This window comes from Canis lupus, chromosome 21 (genome assembly GCF_048164855.1).
Source record: "Canis lupus baileyi chromosome 21, mCanLup2.hap1, whole genome shotgun sequence".
In the NCBI taxonomy this organism is placed as follows: domain Eukaryota; kingdom Metazoa; phylum Chordata; class Mammalia; order Carnivora; family Canidae; genus Canis; species Canis lupus.
Window position 1 is genome coordinate 14,357,135 of NC_132858.1, and position 18,169 is coordinate 14,375,303.

The 18,169-nt window shown below is 40.2% G+C and overlaps 1 protein-coding gene and 1 pseudogene across 1 annotated transcript in view; both read right to left on the bottom strand.

The window, feature by feature from the left end:
• Nucleotides 1-4,186: 4,186 nt before the first annotated feature.
• LOC140613698 (U6 spliceosomal RNA) lies at nucleotides 4,187-4,284 on the bottom strand (annotated as a pseudogene).
• Nucleotides 4,285-5,074: 790 nt separating this feature from the next.
• NUP160 (nucleoporin 160) overlaps nucleotides 5,075-18,169 on the bottom strand; it is a 46,720-nt gene continuing 33,625 nt past the window's right edge. The window contains exons 24-36 of the mRNA XM_072790701.1: nucleotides 18,043-18,138; nucleotides 17,849-17,943; nucleotides 17,646-17,742; nucleotides 17,447-17,552; nucleotides 14,814-14,974; nucleotides 12,734-12,794; nucleotides 11,907-12,017; nucleotides 11,599-11,722; nucleotides 10,865-10,966; nucleotides 9,928-10,069; nucleotides 7,975-8,100; nucleotides 6,648-6,752; nucleotides 5,075-6,044 (exon numbers count right to left, since the gene is read on the bottom strand). Coding sequence (XP_072646802.1) covers nucleotides 5,955-6,044; nucleotides 6,648-6,752; nucleotides 7,975-8,100; nucleotides 9,928-10,069; nucleotides 10,865-10,966; nucleotides 11,599-11,722; nucleotides 11,907-12,017; nucleotides 12,734-12,794; nucleotides 14,814-14,974; nucleotides 17,447-17,552; nucleotides 17,646-17,742; nucleotides 17,849-17,943; nucleotides 18,043-18,138 — 1,416 coding nt within the window. The 3' untranslated portion in view covers nucleotides 5,075-5,954. The remainder of the gene's footprint in view (nucleotides 6,045-6,647; nucleotides 6,753-7,974; nucleotides 8,101-9,927; nucleotides 10,070-10,864; nucleotides 10,967-11,598; nucleotides 11,723-11,906; nucleotides 12,018-12,733; nucleotides 12,795-14,813; nucleotides 14,975-17,446; nucleotides 17,553-17,645; nucleotides 17,743-17,848; nucleotides 17,944-18,042; nucleotides 18,139-18,169) is intronic.

Here is an 18,169-nt window from a genome sequence, read left to right on the forward strand (position 1 = left end):
ATGGCTCTTTTTACAGGAAAGTTTGCATATATCTAGACTCAAAGTGATCAGTCACTCCTTTTAAAGAAAAATGAGGCCTGATCCTTGTTTTCCAGGGACTTACTTAGTACCTCTGGATTTACCGAGATTTTTGGTTGCTGTGATAATATTGTTTCAGTAAAACCACATGATCAGGGCTGACATTTGACAAATGAAAAATGGGAAGAGCAATCATCCAAATAAACACGTATTTTCAAATATATTTAATTATATTTGGTGTGTAATGAGGCAATGTCTTTGCTTGGTATTTGATATTTACTTCAAAAGCTGACCTTCCTGGGTGGGTCGGTGGTTGAGCATCTGCCTTTGACTCAGGTTGTGGTTGCAGGTTCCTGGGATCGAGTCCCACGTTAGGCTCCTCACTGGGAGCCTAGTTCTCCCTGTCTCTTGTTTTTGCCTTTCTCTCTGTCTCTCATGAATAAATAAAATCTTAAAAAAAAAAAAAAAAAGCTGACCGTCCTGAATCCATTTTTTTTTTTTAAGATTTTATTTGGAGAGAAAGCAAGTGCTTGGGTGAGTAAGGGGAGGAGGAGCAGAGGGAGAAAGAATCTCTAGTGAACTCTGCACTGAGCAGGGAGCAGGACAGGGGGCTCAATCCCCTGACTCTCAAATCATGACCCGAGCTGAAATCAAGAATTGACTCCTCAACTGTCTGAATCACCCAGGGCCCCAGTCCTGAATCCATTTTTTATCTTATTTTATTTTATTTTATTTTATTTTATTTTATTTTATTTATTACTTTGTATTTTATTTATTCATGAGAGACACAGAGAGAGAGAGAGGCAGAGACACAGGGAAAGGGAGAAGCAGGCTCCACGCAGGGAGCCCAACGTGGGACCGACGCCCCGGGCCCAAGGTGGCGCTAAACCGCTGAGCCACCGGAGCAGCCCTAAAGCTCTAGGTTTTGAAACTTCAAGAGGCCACCTACAGAGAACTGTCTCCAGAATTCCCAGCTTTAGGAGGGTAGATTGAAGCTTTGTGTGTTTTATCTAAATTGTATCACTTATTCAGTCTCACCCCTTAAGTAGGTGCATTTTGATAAATTCTTATGACTCCTCCCTCTGGGAGTTAGCATCAGATTTTATGGGTTTAAGGGCTCAGTCCTCAGTACTTCAGAAGCCACCTCTAAGTGAGGTTCCCCAGAACTGGCTATAAAATTTAGGGTTCCCGTTACTGGGAATTTGATAATTCTCTATAACTATTCACAGACCTCAGGAAAGCACTATACTTACGGTTACACTTTTATTATAAAGGATAAACGTAGGGTGAAGTCTGTGAAGGAGCACAGAGCTCTCCCATGCTGCCTCCCTCTCTGTGGAATTAGGGCATGTCTTCCAGCACAACAAAGTATTCTCCAGGAATACTCTGTTCAGGAGAGTATTGAACCAGGAAGCTCTGTTCAGCCTTGGTGTAGTTTTTACTGGGACTTCATTATATAGGAATGATTAATTAAATCATTGCCCAGTGTGACTGTACTTGAACTCCATCTCCAGTCCCCATCCTCCGGGGTTGGGCTGGCCCAAGGTTCCAACCCTGTAATCACCATCACAGGGCTGGTCCTCTTAGTGATTGGCCCTATTCTGAAGCTATCTTTTTTTTTTTTTAATTCTGAAGCTATCTAAGGGTTCCCCACTACTCACTTGATTAGCCTCACAGACTTTCCCCCCGCAACAGAGACTTCTATCACTCATGAAATTCCAAGGGTTTTTGAAGCTCTCTGACAGGAATCAAGGACAAAGACCATAGATGTGTGTGTGTGTGTGTATGACTATAATATATTAACCTATTATATATTAATAATTGATGTTAATAGTATTAATATATGTAACCTCTACATCCAACATAGGCTCAAACTCATGGCCCCAACCAAGATCAAGAATTTCATGCCCTACTGACTGAGTCAGTCAGAGGCCCCGATATATTATTCATTTTTTAAAAATTTTTATTTATGATAGTCACACAGAGAGAGAGAGAGAGGCAGAGACACAGGCAGAGGGAGAAGCAGGCTCCATGCAGGGAGCCCGACGTGGGATTCGATCCTGGGTCTCCAGGATCGCACCCTGGGCCAAAGGCAGGCGCCAAACCGCTGAGCCACTCAGGGATCCCCTGGGATGGGTCATTTGAATAATAAATTGGTCTTTTATGGTAGAGTTCCATGCAGTTATGGAAAGATACATTCTTGTGGCTTGGGGTTAATGAATTACTTATTATACCAAGGTCTCAATTTGTGAAAAGACAGTAACAGGACTATCAGTTTCTAGGTACAGACAAAATTGGAAAGAACTGTGAAGATTATTTTCATTTATTTTATTTTTTTAAAATATGTATTTATTCATGAGAGACACACAAAGAGAGACAGAGATATAGGAAGAGGGAGGAGAAGCAGGCTCCATGCAGGAAGCCTGATGTGGGACTCGATCCCAGGACTCCAGGATCACACCCTGAGCCGAAGGCAGATGCTCAACCACTGAGCCACTCAGGCGTCCCTTCATTTATTTTTTTAAAAGATTTTATTCATTTATTCATGAGAGACAGAGAGAGAAAGAGGCAGGGACACAGGCAGAGGGAGAAGCAGGCTCCATGCAAGGAGCCCAATGTGGGACTTGATTCCAGGACTCCAGGATCATGCCCTGGGCCAAAGGCCGACGCCAAACAGCTGAGTCACCCAGGGATCCCCAAGAACTGTGAAGATTAAGACACTTTAGAACTGTTATACTGTGTTCTAATAGAAAACAATATATCAGGTTGAGGTAAGTTGGGTAAATTCTATCACCTAGCATGAGATAGAATTTTCATTTGTTGACTAATTAAATAGGAATCCCATTTATATTTACATTCCCCTCTGTGAGAGCAATGTTGGTATCAGCCATACCGGAGCAGGCTGGCAACTAAAACGTGGCCAAGGGATCCCTGGGTGGTGCAGCGGGGATCCCTGGGTGGCGCAGCGGTTTGGCGCCTGCCTTTGGCCCAGGGTGCGATCCTGGAGACCCGGAATCGAATCCCATGTCGGGCTCCCGGTGCATGGAGGCTGCTTCTCCCTCTGCCTGTGTCTCTGCCTCTCTCTCTCTGTGAGACTATCATAAATAAATAAAAATTTATTAAAAAAAAAAAAAAACGTGGCCAAATAGTAGAATCTATGAAGATGGGTAGTCTATGGTTTCTATAAGCTTCCAGATCTTGTGTCTGAATTATTTAAGCTTTATTTTTTAAAGATTTTATTTATTCATGAGAGATGCACAGAGAGAGGCAGAAACATAGACAGATGGGAGAAATAGGTTCCTCACAGAGAGCCCAATGTGGGACTCAATCCCTGGACCCTGGATCATGCCCTGAGCCGAAGGCAGAACTCAACCACCGAGCCACTCAGGCATCTCGAGCTTTTTTTTCTTTATCCCTAAGTGCTCAGGAGAGATTTAGGAGGAACACAGCCTGGGCTTTGGGAAGGAATTGGAATGGCAGTAGTGAGCTGGCAAGAGCTGATCTTTGAGCATTATAGTGAGGACAACAGGCAGCAATGAGAATGTACTGCTGCCCATGCACGAGATGGCTTATAGAACAAATTAGCTTTGTCACAAAAATCAGTGATAAACTTGGTAAGAATGGTCAATATGAAACTAATGTGTCATATATCCTATTATTCACAGAAATTATGCCATTTTATCGTCAATGGCTGGGAAGGTAGGTACCTTATCAGTTACACTAAAAACTATTAAGTTTTCCCTGTAAGAGTCACACTTTGTGGTGCCTTGGTGGCTCAGTGGTTGAGTGTCTGCTTTTGGCTCAGAGTGTGATCTTGGGTCCCAGGATCGTCTCACATCAGGCTCCCTGTGAGGAGCCCACTTCGCCCTCTGCCTCTCTCTGTGTGTCTCTCATGAATAGATAGATAAATCTCTTTAAAAAGAGTCACACCTTTATTTTTATTTATTTTTAAGTTGGCTCCACACTCAGCGTGGAGCCCAACATGGGGCTTGAACTCAAAACCCTGAGATCAAGATCTGAGTTGATTGAAATCAAGTCAGCTGCTTAACTGACTGAGCCACCCAGGTGCCCCTAATGGTAGCTAAGTACTAAAAAAGGAAGGAGGTCTTTTCCTTCTTTTTAATGGAGCACTTCATGAATTTGTGTGTTATCTTAGTATATGTGCTGCCAAAGTGAGCACAATTTGCGTGTTATCATTCAGCAGGGGCCATGCTAATATTCTCTGTATTGTTCCCTTTTTGGTTTATTTGCAGTTGAAGTGACCACAGGAGGGAGCTCTTTTAATAACACTTGATAATCAGAAAATTTTGGGGTGCAAAAAACAAGGGATAACAATGCTATTATGGACTATTAAATTATCACATGGTCCAGGAAAACAAAAATGCAGACCTGAAGCAGAGAGAGAAGTTTAGTGAAAGAATTTCCCCCTTCTGGTCTGGAAGAAAATGAACAGAAGAGCTGGATTGGCTCTAGCATGGGTTAGGTCTTGAACCAAAATAGTGACAACAGGAAAAACTGGTCAGGGTCTTGTGAACTGCCATCATGGAAACCACTGCTCTGATGAGCAACACAAGTGGGTAAGTTTCTGGAACAGGGCCAGTCGCAAGTTACTTGTCATTCTCCAAAACGGCTAGAAGAGGATTTGATATTTTTCAGACTATGGGTTATGATCCACTAGTCACGCATGAAAACATCAGAATACATAGTGAATGAGGATACATATTCTGTGAAATCTTTCTCTTGGTTTTATATGTGTTCTTTGGTTATACATGTGTATTTCCTGCTAGAGTTGGAAGCTACAGGTTTATAGAGTTCTGGCAGGGCGAGGGCTTTCCCAGTCCCTAATTATATCAAACACTTCATATTAATCATAGCAGAGCTAAAACGAATAAAGAACCATACATCTCAATATCTACCAGTAAATGGTACCACAGTGAAGCTCACATTGTTATTTAAAATATATAATGTAAATACGGCATTGACAGTATAAAAATTAAAGCCTTATGGAAAACTCAAAAGAGGTCAAAGGGCATACAAGCAAGTAATATACAGACTGTTTCCTTAAAAGATAAATTTTAATATACAGAATAAAATCCAAGATTTTATTTTTCACCTTTCCCAAAATTTGTGGGCATGAATACTTCAGAATCTGACCAGGAAAGTTTATATTTTGGTCCAATACATTATTACACAAGTAGTATGATCAAGTCCGGCTTGATTATCATAAATCATATAAGTTAACAGAATTTACTTTCAAAACTGGTTATTCGTATAGATAAAATTTCCAATTTTTTTCTTAGCTAAGAGTTTACTCAACTTTAGCCTCAGAACCAGATTCAAAATAACGTATCTTCTTTGACAGCTGGTCATCATTTTAGGTTTAATCTAGGCAAATTATTTAATACTTTATTGAAGATCATACAAAAACTCCACAATAAATAATGAAAAGAGTATGCAAAATCATTAGCCTCTGTTTGCAATACAGAAAATACATGTCAGTTCTGGACCAAAATAATTCCATTGAAATACAAAAAGTGATAGGGAAGAATGGCAGGATTTGCAGTGACTGCTTTTGGTGGTTTGCTACAACCAACCAACCACCATCGGCTATTTTGGAAAGTGAGGGTGGGTTTTAATTTGCAGATAAAGAATGTCTTCGGTAGTTTAAAAAAATAGAAACTCTAAAAAAGCTTGTGAATCATATACAAAAGCAGCTGTTTGAGACCAAGGTTGAAAACCAGAAATTGTGTGTTAGCACCGCCAGCAAGCACAGGTTCTGACTCATCTGCCCTCCTCTTTTGCACAGAATGCAGGCTTGATGTCGTATACATCATTTACAGATATAAAAATTGTCCTGGAATACACAGTTCCTGTAGGGTAAAGTCTTAAGCCCTAAGAGGCACCAAGCGGTTACAAAGGCTGGGCAACCATCCGGATCACAAATTCCGACGATATAATAAATCCCGTGTTGCCTTATCAACTTTTTGCTGGTAGTCCTCCAATTTATCAAGTATTTTCTGAGATAGCTGGAAGAGGAAAAAAGGGAATCATTACAGAATAGGTCAACGACAAAAAAGGACTGAAATTTTTAAGCACTTTGACTTCACCAACCAGACTACCCGTAGTAAAGAGGCTTGCCACTCTGCTTCATTTATTCAGTATTCAGTATGGGAGTCTGCTCTGTGACTATTGATCAAATCAGACTTCTTTGTTACATGCAGTATCCCAATCCAGTCATCCTAACGAATCTTCTCAACATGCAAATCACACCAGTATTTTTTAAAATTTAAATTCAATTAGCCAACATATGGTACATCATTAGCTTTGGAGGTAGAAGTCAATGATTCATCGGTTGCATGTAATACCCACTGCACATCACATCCCGTGCCCTCACAAATGCCCCCACCCCACACCATTATTTTAATAAAAGCATTACTAGTTCTCTTCTCAGAACCAGACTGAATCTGACTTAGGTAATCATTTTAGAAAGGGACTGGGCCAGCATATTAAGGGCAATAAATGGCTTCTGCTCTCCTCTTAATCCTCGAGAACTGGAGAGCAAGCTTTAAGAGTATGTGGCAGTGCAAGGGTTTATAAAAGACACATGCCTCATGAAAGGACTGACTTACAGCAATGTTGTGACTATTGGCACTGTTCTCTCCCAGGGCTTGGAGAAGCTGGTCAATAGAAGAGTATGGGAGCCACACCATTGGAGCTGTTGCAGACAGTGGAAACTGAAAGGGAAAATATCTACTATTTGAAGAAAATCTCAAAAGTGGACCATTTCTTCTGGGTAGTTAGTTTCACAGGTTTAGATAACAAAACTCTTTACTTATCCTTTTTTTTTTTTCCACAATAAGAAATTTTGTGTGTGTGCACAAACACACACATAGACACATAATTGTACCACTCCTAACACCCTTGTTTCTCTTCAATTGGGAAACTTGTCCTTTTCTCAGCTAAGTCAAATGTGTTTTCAGGTATTTATTTACTTATTCATAGGTTTTTTTTTTTTTAAAGATTTATTTATTCATTCATGAGAGACAAAGAGAGAGAGAGAGGCAGACACAGGCAGAGGGAGAAGCAGGCTCCCCGCAGGAACCCAATGTGGGACTTGATCTCAGACCCTGGGATCAAGACCTGAGCCAAAGGCAGCTGCCCAACCGTTGAGCCACCCAGGTATCCCATTTCATATGTATTTTTAAATTCATGTCTCCTCTTTTCTTAAAGGAGCCCTAAGGCCTTTTTTTTAAAAGAAGATTTTATTTATTCATAAGAGACACAGAGAGAGAGACATAGAGAGAGAAGCAGGCTCCATGCAGGGAGCCCGACGTGGGACTCGATCACGGGACTCCAGGATCACGGCCTGGGCCAAAGGAGGTGCTAAACCGCTGAGCCACCTGGGCTGCGCTAAATAAATAAAATCTGGGATCCCTGGGTGGCGCAGCATTTTGGCGCCTGCCTTTGGCCCAGGGTGCGATCCTGGAGACCCGGGATCGAATCCCACGTCGGGCTCCCGGTGCATGGAGCCTGCTTCTCCCTCTGCCTGTGTCTCTGCCTCTCTCTCTCTCTCTCTCTGTGTGACTATCATAAATAATAAATAAAAAAAATTAAAAAAAAATATTAAAAAAAAAAAAAGAAAGAAAAGAAAACACTTGCAGAGACCGCACAGTTTTTGGCACACAGAAAACAGCATTTTGTTCTTAATTAATTCACTCCTCCAAATACTAACTAAAGCTACTTGCCTTTGATGGAGAAAAATGAAATGTATTCCCATTTTATAAACAGGAAACTGGAGTCTCCTACAGTGCCAGTTTCTGTTCATGGAGAAAACTAGTCGTATTACTACCAAAAGTAAAGTTTAAATCCACTGTCCTATAGTTTAATCTATTCTCACATCCTGACTTTATTAGTGTGATAATACAGAATTAAAAAGAAACATGTATACATGCCTACCTCAATTCCAAAGTATTGATGTCCTTTCCCCAATACAGCATCCACATATTCTGAAACTAAATCCACAGCTTCTTCTAAAAGGTCATAGTTTAAGTACAAACGGAGCAACTCAGCAGCATCAACCTTCTGTAAAAAGTCAGAGATTAAGAACATCCCTATTTCCATCTTACCTCTGGGCAATGATCGAAGGATGCTGAATGTTAATTACCTGGCAATTATACTTCTCAATATAAGTAAATGAACATCTGGGTTTCCTTATCTTGGGATAAAGGTTGGATTCCTAAGAGCCCAGTCACTTTTGGGTACCTTGTGAGACTTTATCTGTTAAGTGGCCTTCCCACCCTGTGTTGCAGTCTAAGACACATTTTATTTAATACTTTTCTACTTCAGTTTCCACAGTAGTAGTAAAAACCAACACACCTTTTCAGAAATGCTGAGTACTAAATAGCAATATATTCACATTAATTCTCAGAAATATATGAATGGCAAAAGCAAAAGAAGTTAATAAAAAAAAAAAGAAGTTAAAAGAATCACCAACTTTAATTACTTGAGTTAAATTGGTTTAACTCAGGGTGAAACAAAAGTGAATACAACCTCAGTTTGGAAGATTAATTAGGTAATTATGTTTTCTATATTCTGAATTGCTCACTTTCTTAACTTTTACCATCGTTAACTACCTTTTCTACTTTCTTACTTAAACAAAAAAATAAAACCCCAAAAAGAAATAACAGATCACCTTTCCTTTTTTTTTCCCCCAGATCAACTTTCCTGATTTTAAACTTTACATTCTCTCTTCCCTATTCCACCCAATGTATTTCAGATATAGTTTTCAAACTTAAGCATGCTTCCTATCAAATCAGAAGCTTGTTAAAATATAGATCCCAGGGACACCTAGGTGGTTCAGCGGTTGAGTGCCTGCCTTCGGCCCAGGGTGTGATCATGCAGCCCTGGGGCTGAGTCTCACATCAGGCTCCTTGCGTGGAGCCTGCTTCTCCCTCTGCCTGTGTCTCTGCCTCTCTCTCACTGTGCCTCTCATGAACAAATAAATAAAATCTTAAAAAAAAAAAATAGATCCCAGATCCTAGCTCCAGATTAATTTGATTGTGTTAAGTGTGGAATGGGGCTCAGTAATCTTTATTTTGAAGAAGTCCACTACCCAAATAATTCAGATGCAGACAGTCCAAAAACCCAATTTTGACAAAAACTTAAACCCTGTTTGGTTTTGAAAAGTACTTTACCCACTTCTGTGAATTTTTTGAGTAACAAACAGTAAATACCGTGTCATGCACATAGTCATTGTTCTAAATATATACTCATTGTTCAGTGAACACACAGCAGGTATTAGCTTAATCACTAACCTGCAGAACTTTCTTTCTTTCTTTTTTTTTTTTTTAAAGATTTTATCTATTCATGAGAGACACAGAGAGAGAGAGAGAGAGGCAGAGACGCAGGCAGAGAGAGAAGCAGGCTCCACGCAGGGAGCCCAATGCAGGAGTCGATCCCAGGTCCCCAGGATCAGGCCCCGGGCGGAAAGCAGTGCCAAACCACTGAGCCACCCAGGCTGCCCCAGAACTTTATTTCTAAACACCCAGTACTTCATATGGAATTAAAGTTACGCAGTTCTTAGCATATTTTTTTTAAGATTTTATTTATTTATTCATGAGACACATAGAGAGGTAGAGACACAGGCAGAGGGAGAAGCAGGCTCCATGCAGGGAGCCTGACATGGACTTGAACCCGGGTCTCCAGGATCACACCCTGGGCTGAAGGCAGCGCTAAACTGCTGAGCCACCTGGACTGCCCAGTTCTTAGCGTTTTTAAGCTAAGATTGAGAAGCTGCCCAAAGCACACACCAGTATATTTCCATAAATTACCACCTTTTCTTCTTAATCATCTCATGAAGTTTATTCATGATGGTAAAGATCAGCTTACTCTATACAAGATACCACTTACCTTGTAACTGTTTATAAGCCAATTAGGCAGAGGTACTCCATGAGACAAGAGCTTGTTGATTACACAGTGGTGATATAAATTATTCTGGACTTTGTACCTTTCCAGATAAGTTGATAATAGTCTCCATGCTTCATCTGTAGCACTTGAAAAAAACAGAACGGAGCAGTGAGTTCCAGATTCTTAACAGGTATTTCCAGTGCCATTTTATAAGGAAAAAAAATCTTTAGAAGCTCACAACTGAATTGATAATATAACTAAATGGCAACTAATATTATTAGGGTCAATGTGACATAGGGGTAGTACTAGAAACCAAATGACATGGATTCTATTTCTCTCTCACTAACCATATCTTAACTTGATTACACAATTCAACTAACTTCTTTGTTCCAGATTTCTAAAACAAGGAAATTGCCTTAGATCACTATTTCCAAACCTGATCAAGCATTAGAATCATGGAGAAGAAAAAAAAAAAAAGAATCACCAAGTTCTGATTTAGAACCAGAGGATGATATACCTGTCTTAGGAGTGATATTGGGGTGCTAATTAAGGGATTGTAAATTATTGTCAGAGTACTCCCAAATTGTAAAATGTTCCAATTCTGAAGCGCTGAGCTGTACAATAGAAACTATAAATGCGATTCAAGGAAGGGAAGTTTACTGACACATCAGGGTTAGGGAAGGATTCTTTTTTTTTTTGAAAGAGACACAGGCAGAGGGAGAAGCAGACTCCCTATGGGGAGCCCAATGTAGGACTTGATCCCAGGACCCTGGAATCATGACCTGAGGTGGAGGCAGACACTCAACCTCTGAGCCATCCAGGTACCCAGGGAAGGATTCTAAAGAAGGTGAAGTGCATTCAGTAGACACTAAATGGGTGCATGAGGTAAGTGTATGGAGGGTATAAGCCGTTTCGGGGTGGATGAGCATTAGGGGTGTACCTAGACTCCTTAGTGGTGATGACAGATGAGAGCTGATTGGCAGCTAGCCAGGACCAGGCTTCTGCTTGTGCCGCCTCACCTCCTAACTGCAACTTGATGCATCTGCAATGAAAACCGTTCCACATATGGTAAACTAATTTGCTAAAAACATTATTTTGTTACTAAAACCAGAGATGAGATAACTTTAGTGCTCGTCTGCCGCTGGATTCACTATTAGGGTATTGGCTCTTTCCTTTCCTCACAGCCATACAACTGGATGACCCACACAGCCATTGGTAAGTGTTAAGAGAGAATTTAGTTCCAAAGGAAAAATTCTGAAAGTTTAAAAAAAATATTTCCAATTCACAAATTACCTAATATTTAGATACAAGGCTCCTTCACTTAGAATACTTCACTTTTCAATAATGCTTATGGGGGCCGATGGCTGTCCCTAAGGGACTGAAGAGAACATGCCTTTTCTAAAATGGATACCCCTATTTAGGCCATGTTAACTACTGTCCTGTGGGAATGTGGGCCTAGAGATCTCAGATTTTTTTATTTCTCAAGAAAGGCTATAAATCAAGATTTAAAAAAAGTCATTATTAACTAGAATAAATTTTAAAGTCACTGTGGTAGACTAAACAAAAATATGTCTTTAAAACACAACTGGCTATGTTTACTTATTCACACTAAGCAGCAGTACAGTATTTCTGCAGCAGAAAATGAAGACTAGAGAAAGACAATTTCATACATACTTGAAAGCAAGTCCCTCGAAGATTGGTGTTAGGGGAAGCTTAAAAGTCTGACAGAGTGATATGGCAGTGTCAAAAAGGCCAGCCTGAACCAAGAGAGAGACCATCTCCTCTGCTGATGAACTTCCTGTGGAAATGGAAAAGAGCTATTTAGTGGCAACAACAGTGCCTATCAATGACCCAAAGCTACCTCTGGTGATGAGTCTGTAAGAGTAACAGTGAGAGGTGACTGGCCCATCTAGCACACTGGTCTAGCACACTGCATCTGCTGGCTGGCCCCGAAGCCTCCTCCCAGACTGCCGCATCACTACCTGCAACCGCAACTGCTGCCGGGTCGTGCTGAGCCAGAGTGAGGCGAATACGGGCCAAGGAACACTCTTTCTCCAGGTCTCCCAGTTCTAGAATTTCAATCTGCCGATTGGCTAGAAGCCAAAGAAAAATATTTTTGATTCTCAAAGTACAAAGGAAGTGCCTATCATCAGTGCCTATTAACTCAGCCTGTCAATTTTCACTAAACATTAATTCAACATCAATTCCAAAGGCACTGGAGGGAAAGCAGGGGGCTCCATATAAGCAACCTTAAAAATAAAGCAACAGCCCTGCTTCCAGCATGCAGCTCAGTCAAATCAAACCACTAGAATAACAACAGCTGCAGATAAGGAGATACTTACAAGTTATTTTACACAGAATTTCATTTAACTCTTACAACTCTGAGATGCAAAAACAAACAAACAAACAAACTCTGAGATGCTATTACTAGATCAGTAAGCAAGGAACATGCCCATAGTGAGATGCAGAATTAAAACAAGGTGTGTCCAACTCTAGAGCCCAGGCTCTTAAAGGAGGAATAGCATGTCTCCATGGTAATATCCAAGGACCCTGATTAAACAAGTTTGATAATAAGCTGATTAAATACAGCAAGCAACACTCTTTTTAAAGCATTTTCATTTCTCATGCAGCCATACGAAGTTTTCAAAGAGCAACCAGACAACTTTTAGCAAATTAAAATATTGAAAATAAGCTAAAAGAAACTTTACAGTATTTTTACACTGCTATATACATATTACAACTACTATATAAAAACACACATTTAATACAGATTACACTATAATACAACAAAGGGAGACCCCCAACTCACTTGGAGCAGCTGTGCATTCTCCATCATGATTCCTCTTAGGGGATGCTCCAGGACGATCATACTGAGAAGACAAAATAAGTGATTAAAAGTTAATGAAAAGCTGAAAAGTTAGTACAGTTGACCCTTGAACAACATGAGGATTAGGGGCACCAATGCCCTGTGTAGCTGAAAATCTGCATATAGGGACGCCTGGGTGGCTCAGCAGGTGAGTGTCTGCCTTTGGCTCAGGGCATGATCCCGGGTCCGGGGATTTAGTCCCACATCGGGCTCCCAGTGGGGAGCCTGCTTTTCCCTCTGCCTGTGCCTCTGCCTCTCCCCGCACCCCCTGTGTCTCTCTCATGAGTACACAAATCTTAAAAAAAAAAAAAAAAAAGAAAATCTGCATATAACTTTTGACTCCTGCAAAAACTTAATAGCCTGCTATTGACCGGAAGCCTTACCAAGAACATAAACTGTCATTAACATGTTTTTATGTTATCTGTATTATATGCTGTATTCTCACAATAAAGTGAGCTAAGAACATGTTATTCAAAAAAATCGTAAGGAAGAGAAATACATTTACATTTTTAAAGAGATTCCTTAAAAATTTATTTCTTAAGAGAATGTATGAGTGGGGGGAGGGGGAGAGGGAGAGAGAATCTCAAGTAGATTCCATATTGAGTGTGATATAGGGCTCCATTCTATGACCCTGAGATCATGATCTGATTTGAAATCAAGAGTCTGGTGCCTAACTGACTGAGCCACCCAGGCATCTCCTACATTACTGCATTTATTGAAAACAATCATGTATACGTGGACCTGCACAGTTCAAATTCATGTTGCTCAAGGGTCAGCTGTATCTTTTTTTTTTTTTTTAAGATTTTATTTATTTATTCATGAAACACACAGAGAGAGAGAGAGAGAGACAGAGACACAGGCAGAGGGAGAAGCAGGCTCCATGCAGGGAGCCTGACGCAGGACTAGATCCCGGGTCTCCAGGATCAAGCCCTGGGCTGAAGGTGGTGCTAAACCCCTGAGCCACCCGGGCTGCCCCGTATCTTATTTTGATATCACTAACTGTGATCCAGAGCTTTCATGGTTAAATTCTCTCCATATAAATTATGTTTATTTCAACTAGCATGGGTCTTCTTTTATTTATTCATTTGAGAGAGAAAGAGAGAGAGAACAAGCAGAGGGAGTAGCAGGCAGAGGAAGAGGGAGAAGCAGGCTCCTCGCCAACCAGGGAGCAGGATGTGGGGCTAGATCCCAGGACCCTGGGATCGTGACCTGAGCTGAAGGCAGATGCTTAACTGAGACACCCAGGTGCCCCCTGGTATGGCTCTTTTTACAAAGGTACTGTAATTACCAGACAAAGGAATGGAGTTGTTTGCCAAGTTGGCCCACTTAGCTCTAACATGTTTCTGGGTCTAAGGATGTAGATTTAACCTCCATATAAACCACCTGCCATTCCTTGGTTCCAGAGTTATATTATCTATCCCTGACTCTGGGAAACCGTCTAGTAAACACAGGAATTATATACAACATGAGTTGCTGCATATATATGACCCCATCAGCATTTTTAAAGTACACATCCTTTAAAACAGTAATTGCAAAAAAACAACAAAAAAATCCCAAAAAACAAAAACAGTAATTGCAGATTGAATTAACAAAAATGAATGAAATAAAAGCAGCTACCATTTACTGAGCATTTTTTGCAGCCCAGGCAGGGTCACTGTTCTAAGAAATCTGAATGAATTGCCTCATTTAATACTCAAACAATCCTATAAGGCAGACATTATCACCACCATCATCCCTATTTTATGCAAGAGAGTAACTGGACAGCAAAAAATTAAGTAATTTGCTTGAAGTTAGGTCTAAATCCAAAATCATACTGCAATACTTCTTCCTAAAATAATTTGAAACTTGAGAACTAAAGGGGTGGTAATATATAACAAGGGTATTGCTGCAAAAATAGATGAAGTTCACAAATATCCCAGTAGAAACTTTAAACAAAATGAAGCAAATGAGGTGATGGTTTCAAAAGGACCAAACCAAATTAAGTTAAATGATCCCCAAACCCCAAGGTGGGAAGCTTTCATACCACTGCACCCGATGCTGGGTGTACAATCCACGCGTATTCTGGACGAATAAGTCGTAAACAGTTAACAGCAGCCAAATAACAGTTGCCTTGCTTCTCAAGTCCCCGCAGAGTTCGAACCTCTCTGCCAAGACGCATTCCATACTCAAACATCACTGTGCCAGCTAGGAGGTAATAATAAATTAGACATCAAAACTTTAAAAATGTGTTTTAGAGGGGAGCCTGGCTGGCTTAGTCAGAAGAGCATACAACTCTTAAGCTTGGGGTTGTAAGTTTGAGCCCCATGTTGGGTGTAGAGATTACTTAAAAAATAATATTTTTAAAAAGATGTGTTTTAGAAAATTTGTTATACTTAGCAAATACTAAAACTTTTTTTTTTTTATTTATTCATTCATGAGAGACACAGAAAGAGAGGCAGAGATATAGGCTGAAGGAGAAGCAGTCTCCTCGCAGTGAGCCTGATGCAGGACTCGATCCCTGGACCCCAGGATCACGCCCTGAGCCAAACACAGATGCTCAACCACCAAGCCACCCAGGCATCCCACAAATACTAAAACTGAAAACAAAATTGAGTTTAACCTAAAACCAGAAAAAAATCATGTGTTGGTGAGCATGTTGGAAAACTGGAACAGCTGTACACTGCTGATAGAAATGTAAACTGGTATTGCTGCTATGGAAAATATGGCAGTTCCTTAAAAAATTGAAAATGGGATTACCTGGTGATCCAGCAATTTCACTCTAGGCATATAGACTGAAAATTGAAAGCAGGGTCTTGAGGAGATATTTGTGTGCCCTGTTCATAGCGGCCATTACCCATAATAGCCAGGATGTAGGCAATCCAAGTGTTCATTGATGGATAAACAAAATGTGACATATACATATAATAGAGGAAGGAAGTTTTGACATGCTGTAACATGGATGAACCTTGTAGATATTAGGCTAAGTGAAATAAGCCAGCCACAATAAGACAAATACCATATGACTCCAGTAGTCAAATTCAGAGACAGAAAGTAGAATGATGGTTGCCAGGAGCTGCAGGAGGTGAAAATGTGAAGTTGTTGTTTAATGACTATAGTGTTTCCATTTGCAAGATGAAAAGTTCTGGACATTGGTTACACAGTAACCATATATACAACATACATAACACTAATGAACACTAAAAACTGGTTAAGTTAGTAAAGTTTATGTTATGTATATAAAATCTGTAAATGTTACTTCTGACATTCATTCACTTTTTTTTTTTTTTTAAGACTTTGAGAGAGATAAAGCGAGCATAAGCAGTGGGGTGAGGGAGAAGCAGGCTCCCCGCTGAGCAGGGAGCCTGATGATGTGGGGCTCGATCCCAGGACCCTGGGATCATGACCTGAGCCAAAGGCAGACACTCAGCCGAGTGCCACCCAGGCACCCTGGTTCATTCATTTTAAGTGATCTCTAAGCCCAACATGTGGTTTGAACTTTTTTTTTTTTTTAAGATTTTATTTATTTATTCATGAGAGACACAGAGAAAGTCAGCGACATAGGCAGGGGGTGAAGCAGGCCCCTGTGGGGAGTCAGATGCGGGACTTGATCCCAGTACCCTGGGATCACGACCTGAGTAGAAGGCAGAAGCTCAACCACTGAGCCATCCAGGTGCCCCTGGGGCTTGAACTTACAATCCTGAGATCAAAAGTTACACACTACCAACTGAGCCAGCCAGGTGTCCTACCTCTAACTTTTAGATACATTCCCAGACAGTACAGAAGAGTAGTTTGGAGTGCTACTTTCAGCCATATTGTTACCTAATTCCAACCAGTGAGACCAAGAAATGTTTGGATTCTCTGATTAAGAATGATTAGAAGTATTAAGAAGTTTCATAATACTTTAGTTACACAGGTTGAATGAAATACTGAAAAACATCTTGTTTGAGGCTGCATGAGACTCCAGAAACCAAAGAGCATTTAACATTTCTTTTAGTTTTCAAATGAAACTATTTTTCATTCCAACAGTTTTAAAATTTATATAATTTTATTTAAAATGAAATTGACTGACTTTCCTCTCTCAACAAATATTTCCAAGTACCTGCCATATCTGGTATTTGCACTGCCCACCAAAAACCAAAAACCCAAACCAAAACCTCCTCCAAAACAACACAACAGCATTATATTTACATTTAATTCATTAGTTTTATCTCCTTAATCTGTTAATTGTATTGAAGTCATGTAAGAAAATGTCCTTTGCAGATGCATCTTTAATATTTATGCCTTGCAACATGACATCTACAACTTACTCTCAAAAGAATCAGCAAAAAGAAGAAAAGGCTAATAGCAAGTTGGCACAAGAACTCAAAACTAGCCACAAGAATTCAAGACGCCTCTGGTAAAAAATTTAGTTTTTTAAAAAATCAGACAGAAGATATAGACAGAATGCCATCTCACTGGAAATGCGTCAAGAATGTTCTAGAATGGGATAAGCACATGTCTTTAAGGCTAACAGGTAATCTTTAAAAGGGTGAAGCTTAATTTCCCCAAATGCTTATAGAGAACACTCATTCAATGGCAGAAATAAGGTAAAATTACCAAATCAAACAGCATTTTTATAAAACTTGGTTAAACTTTTAAGGTGGCCCCCAACAAAGACTGTTGGCTTCAACTGCTCACCCTTTCGGTAATTGTGGCGAAAAACGTGAAAGGCATAGAGGAGCTCATAGTAATTGTGAGTCATAAGGTCCACAGCTCGCGCACGAGATTCAATTATTGCCACAACCTAATAAAGGGGAAGCAATTAGATATCAGAGTTAGTAGCTAGCAGGATAACCCAGACAGCTGTGTTCAGTCATCAGTAGACAAAAAAAATTACCTCATTATGCAGATTCACATAGGGAAACTCTACAAGATCTTGTAGCTGTGAGCGTTCACAAAGAACTACCACCAGCTGCCGCAGACAATCTAACTGCCTAGAATGAAAAAAAAAAAAAAAAAGGGATGTAAGGGCAAACTATCTCACTGGATTAAACAGGGCTGGTAAATTGCCTCCTCTAAAAAAAGACTGGGGTTGACTACCTGCTAGAATCAGGAATTTGGGTTAAGGCTTCATAGGCTTGGCTATTGTGACCCAAATCCAAATGATGTTTGAAAATGCATGTCCTTAAAGTAGCCTAAATGTCAAACATAGAGGGAAAAAGAATAATAACAATTAAAATCCCATATCCATGACAAATCTAATGGGAAATAACTAGATTACAGATAGTTCTTACCTGACTTTTCCAGTCACCACCTGCTTCAGTTAATATTGACGAAGCCAACTGAATAACCAGCTCAGGCAAACCAACAACATCTAGTAGACGCAAAACCTAAGGAGAAATAGAGTTTCCATTAAAATTA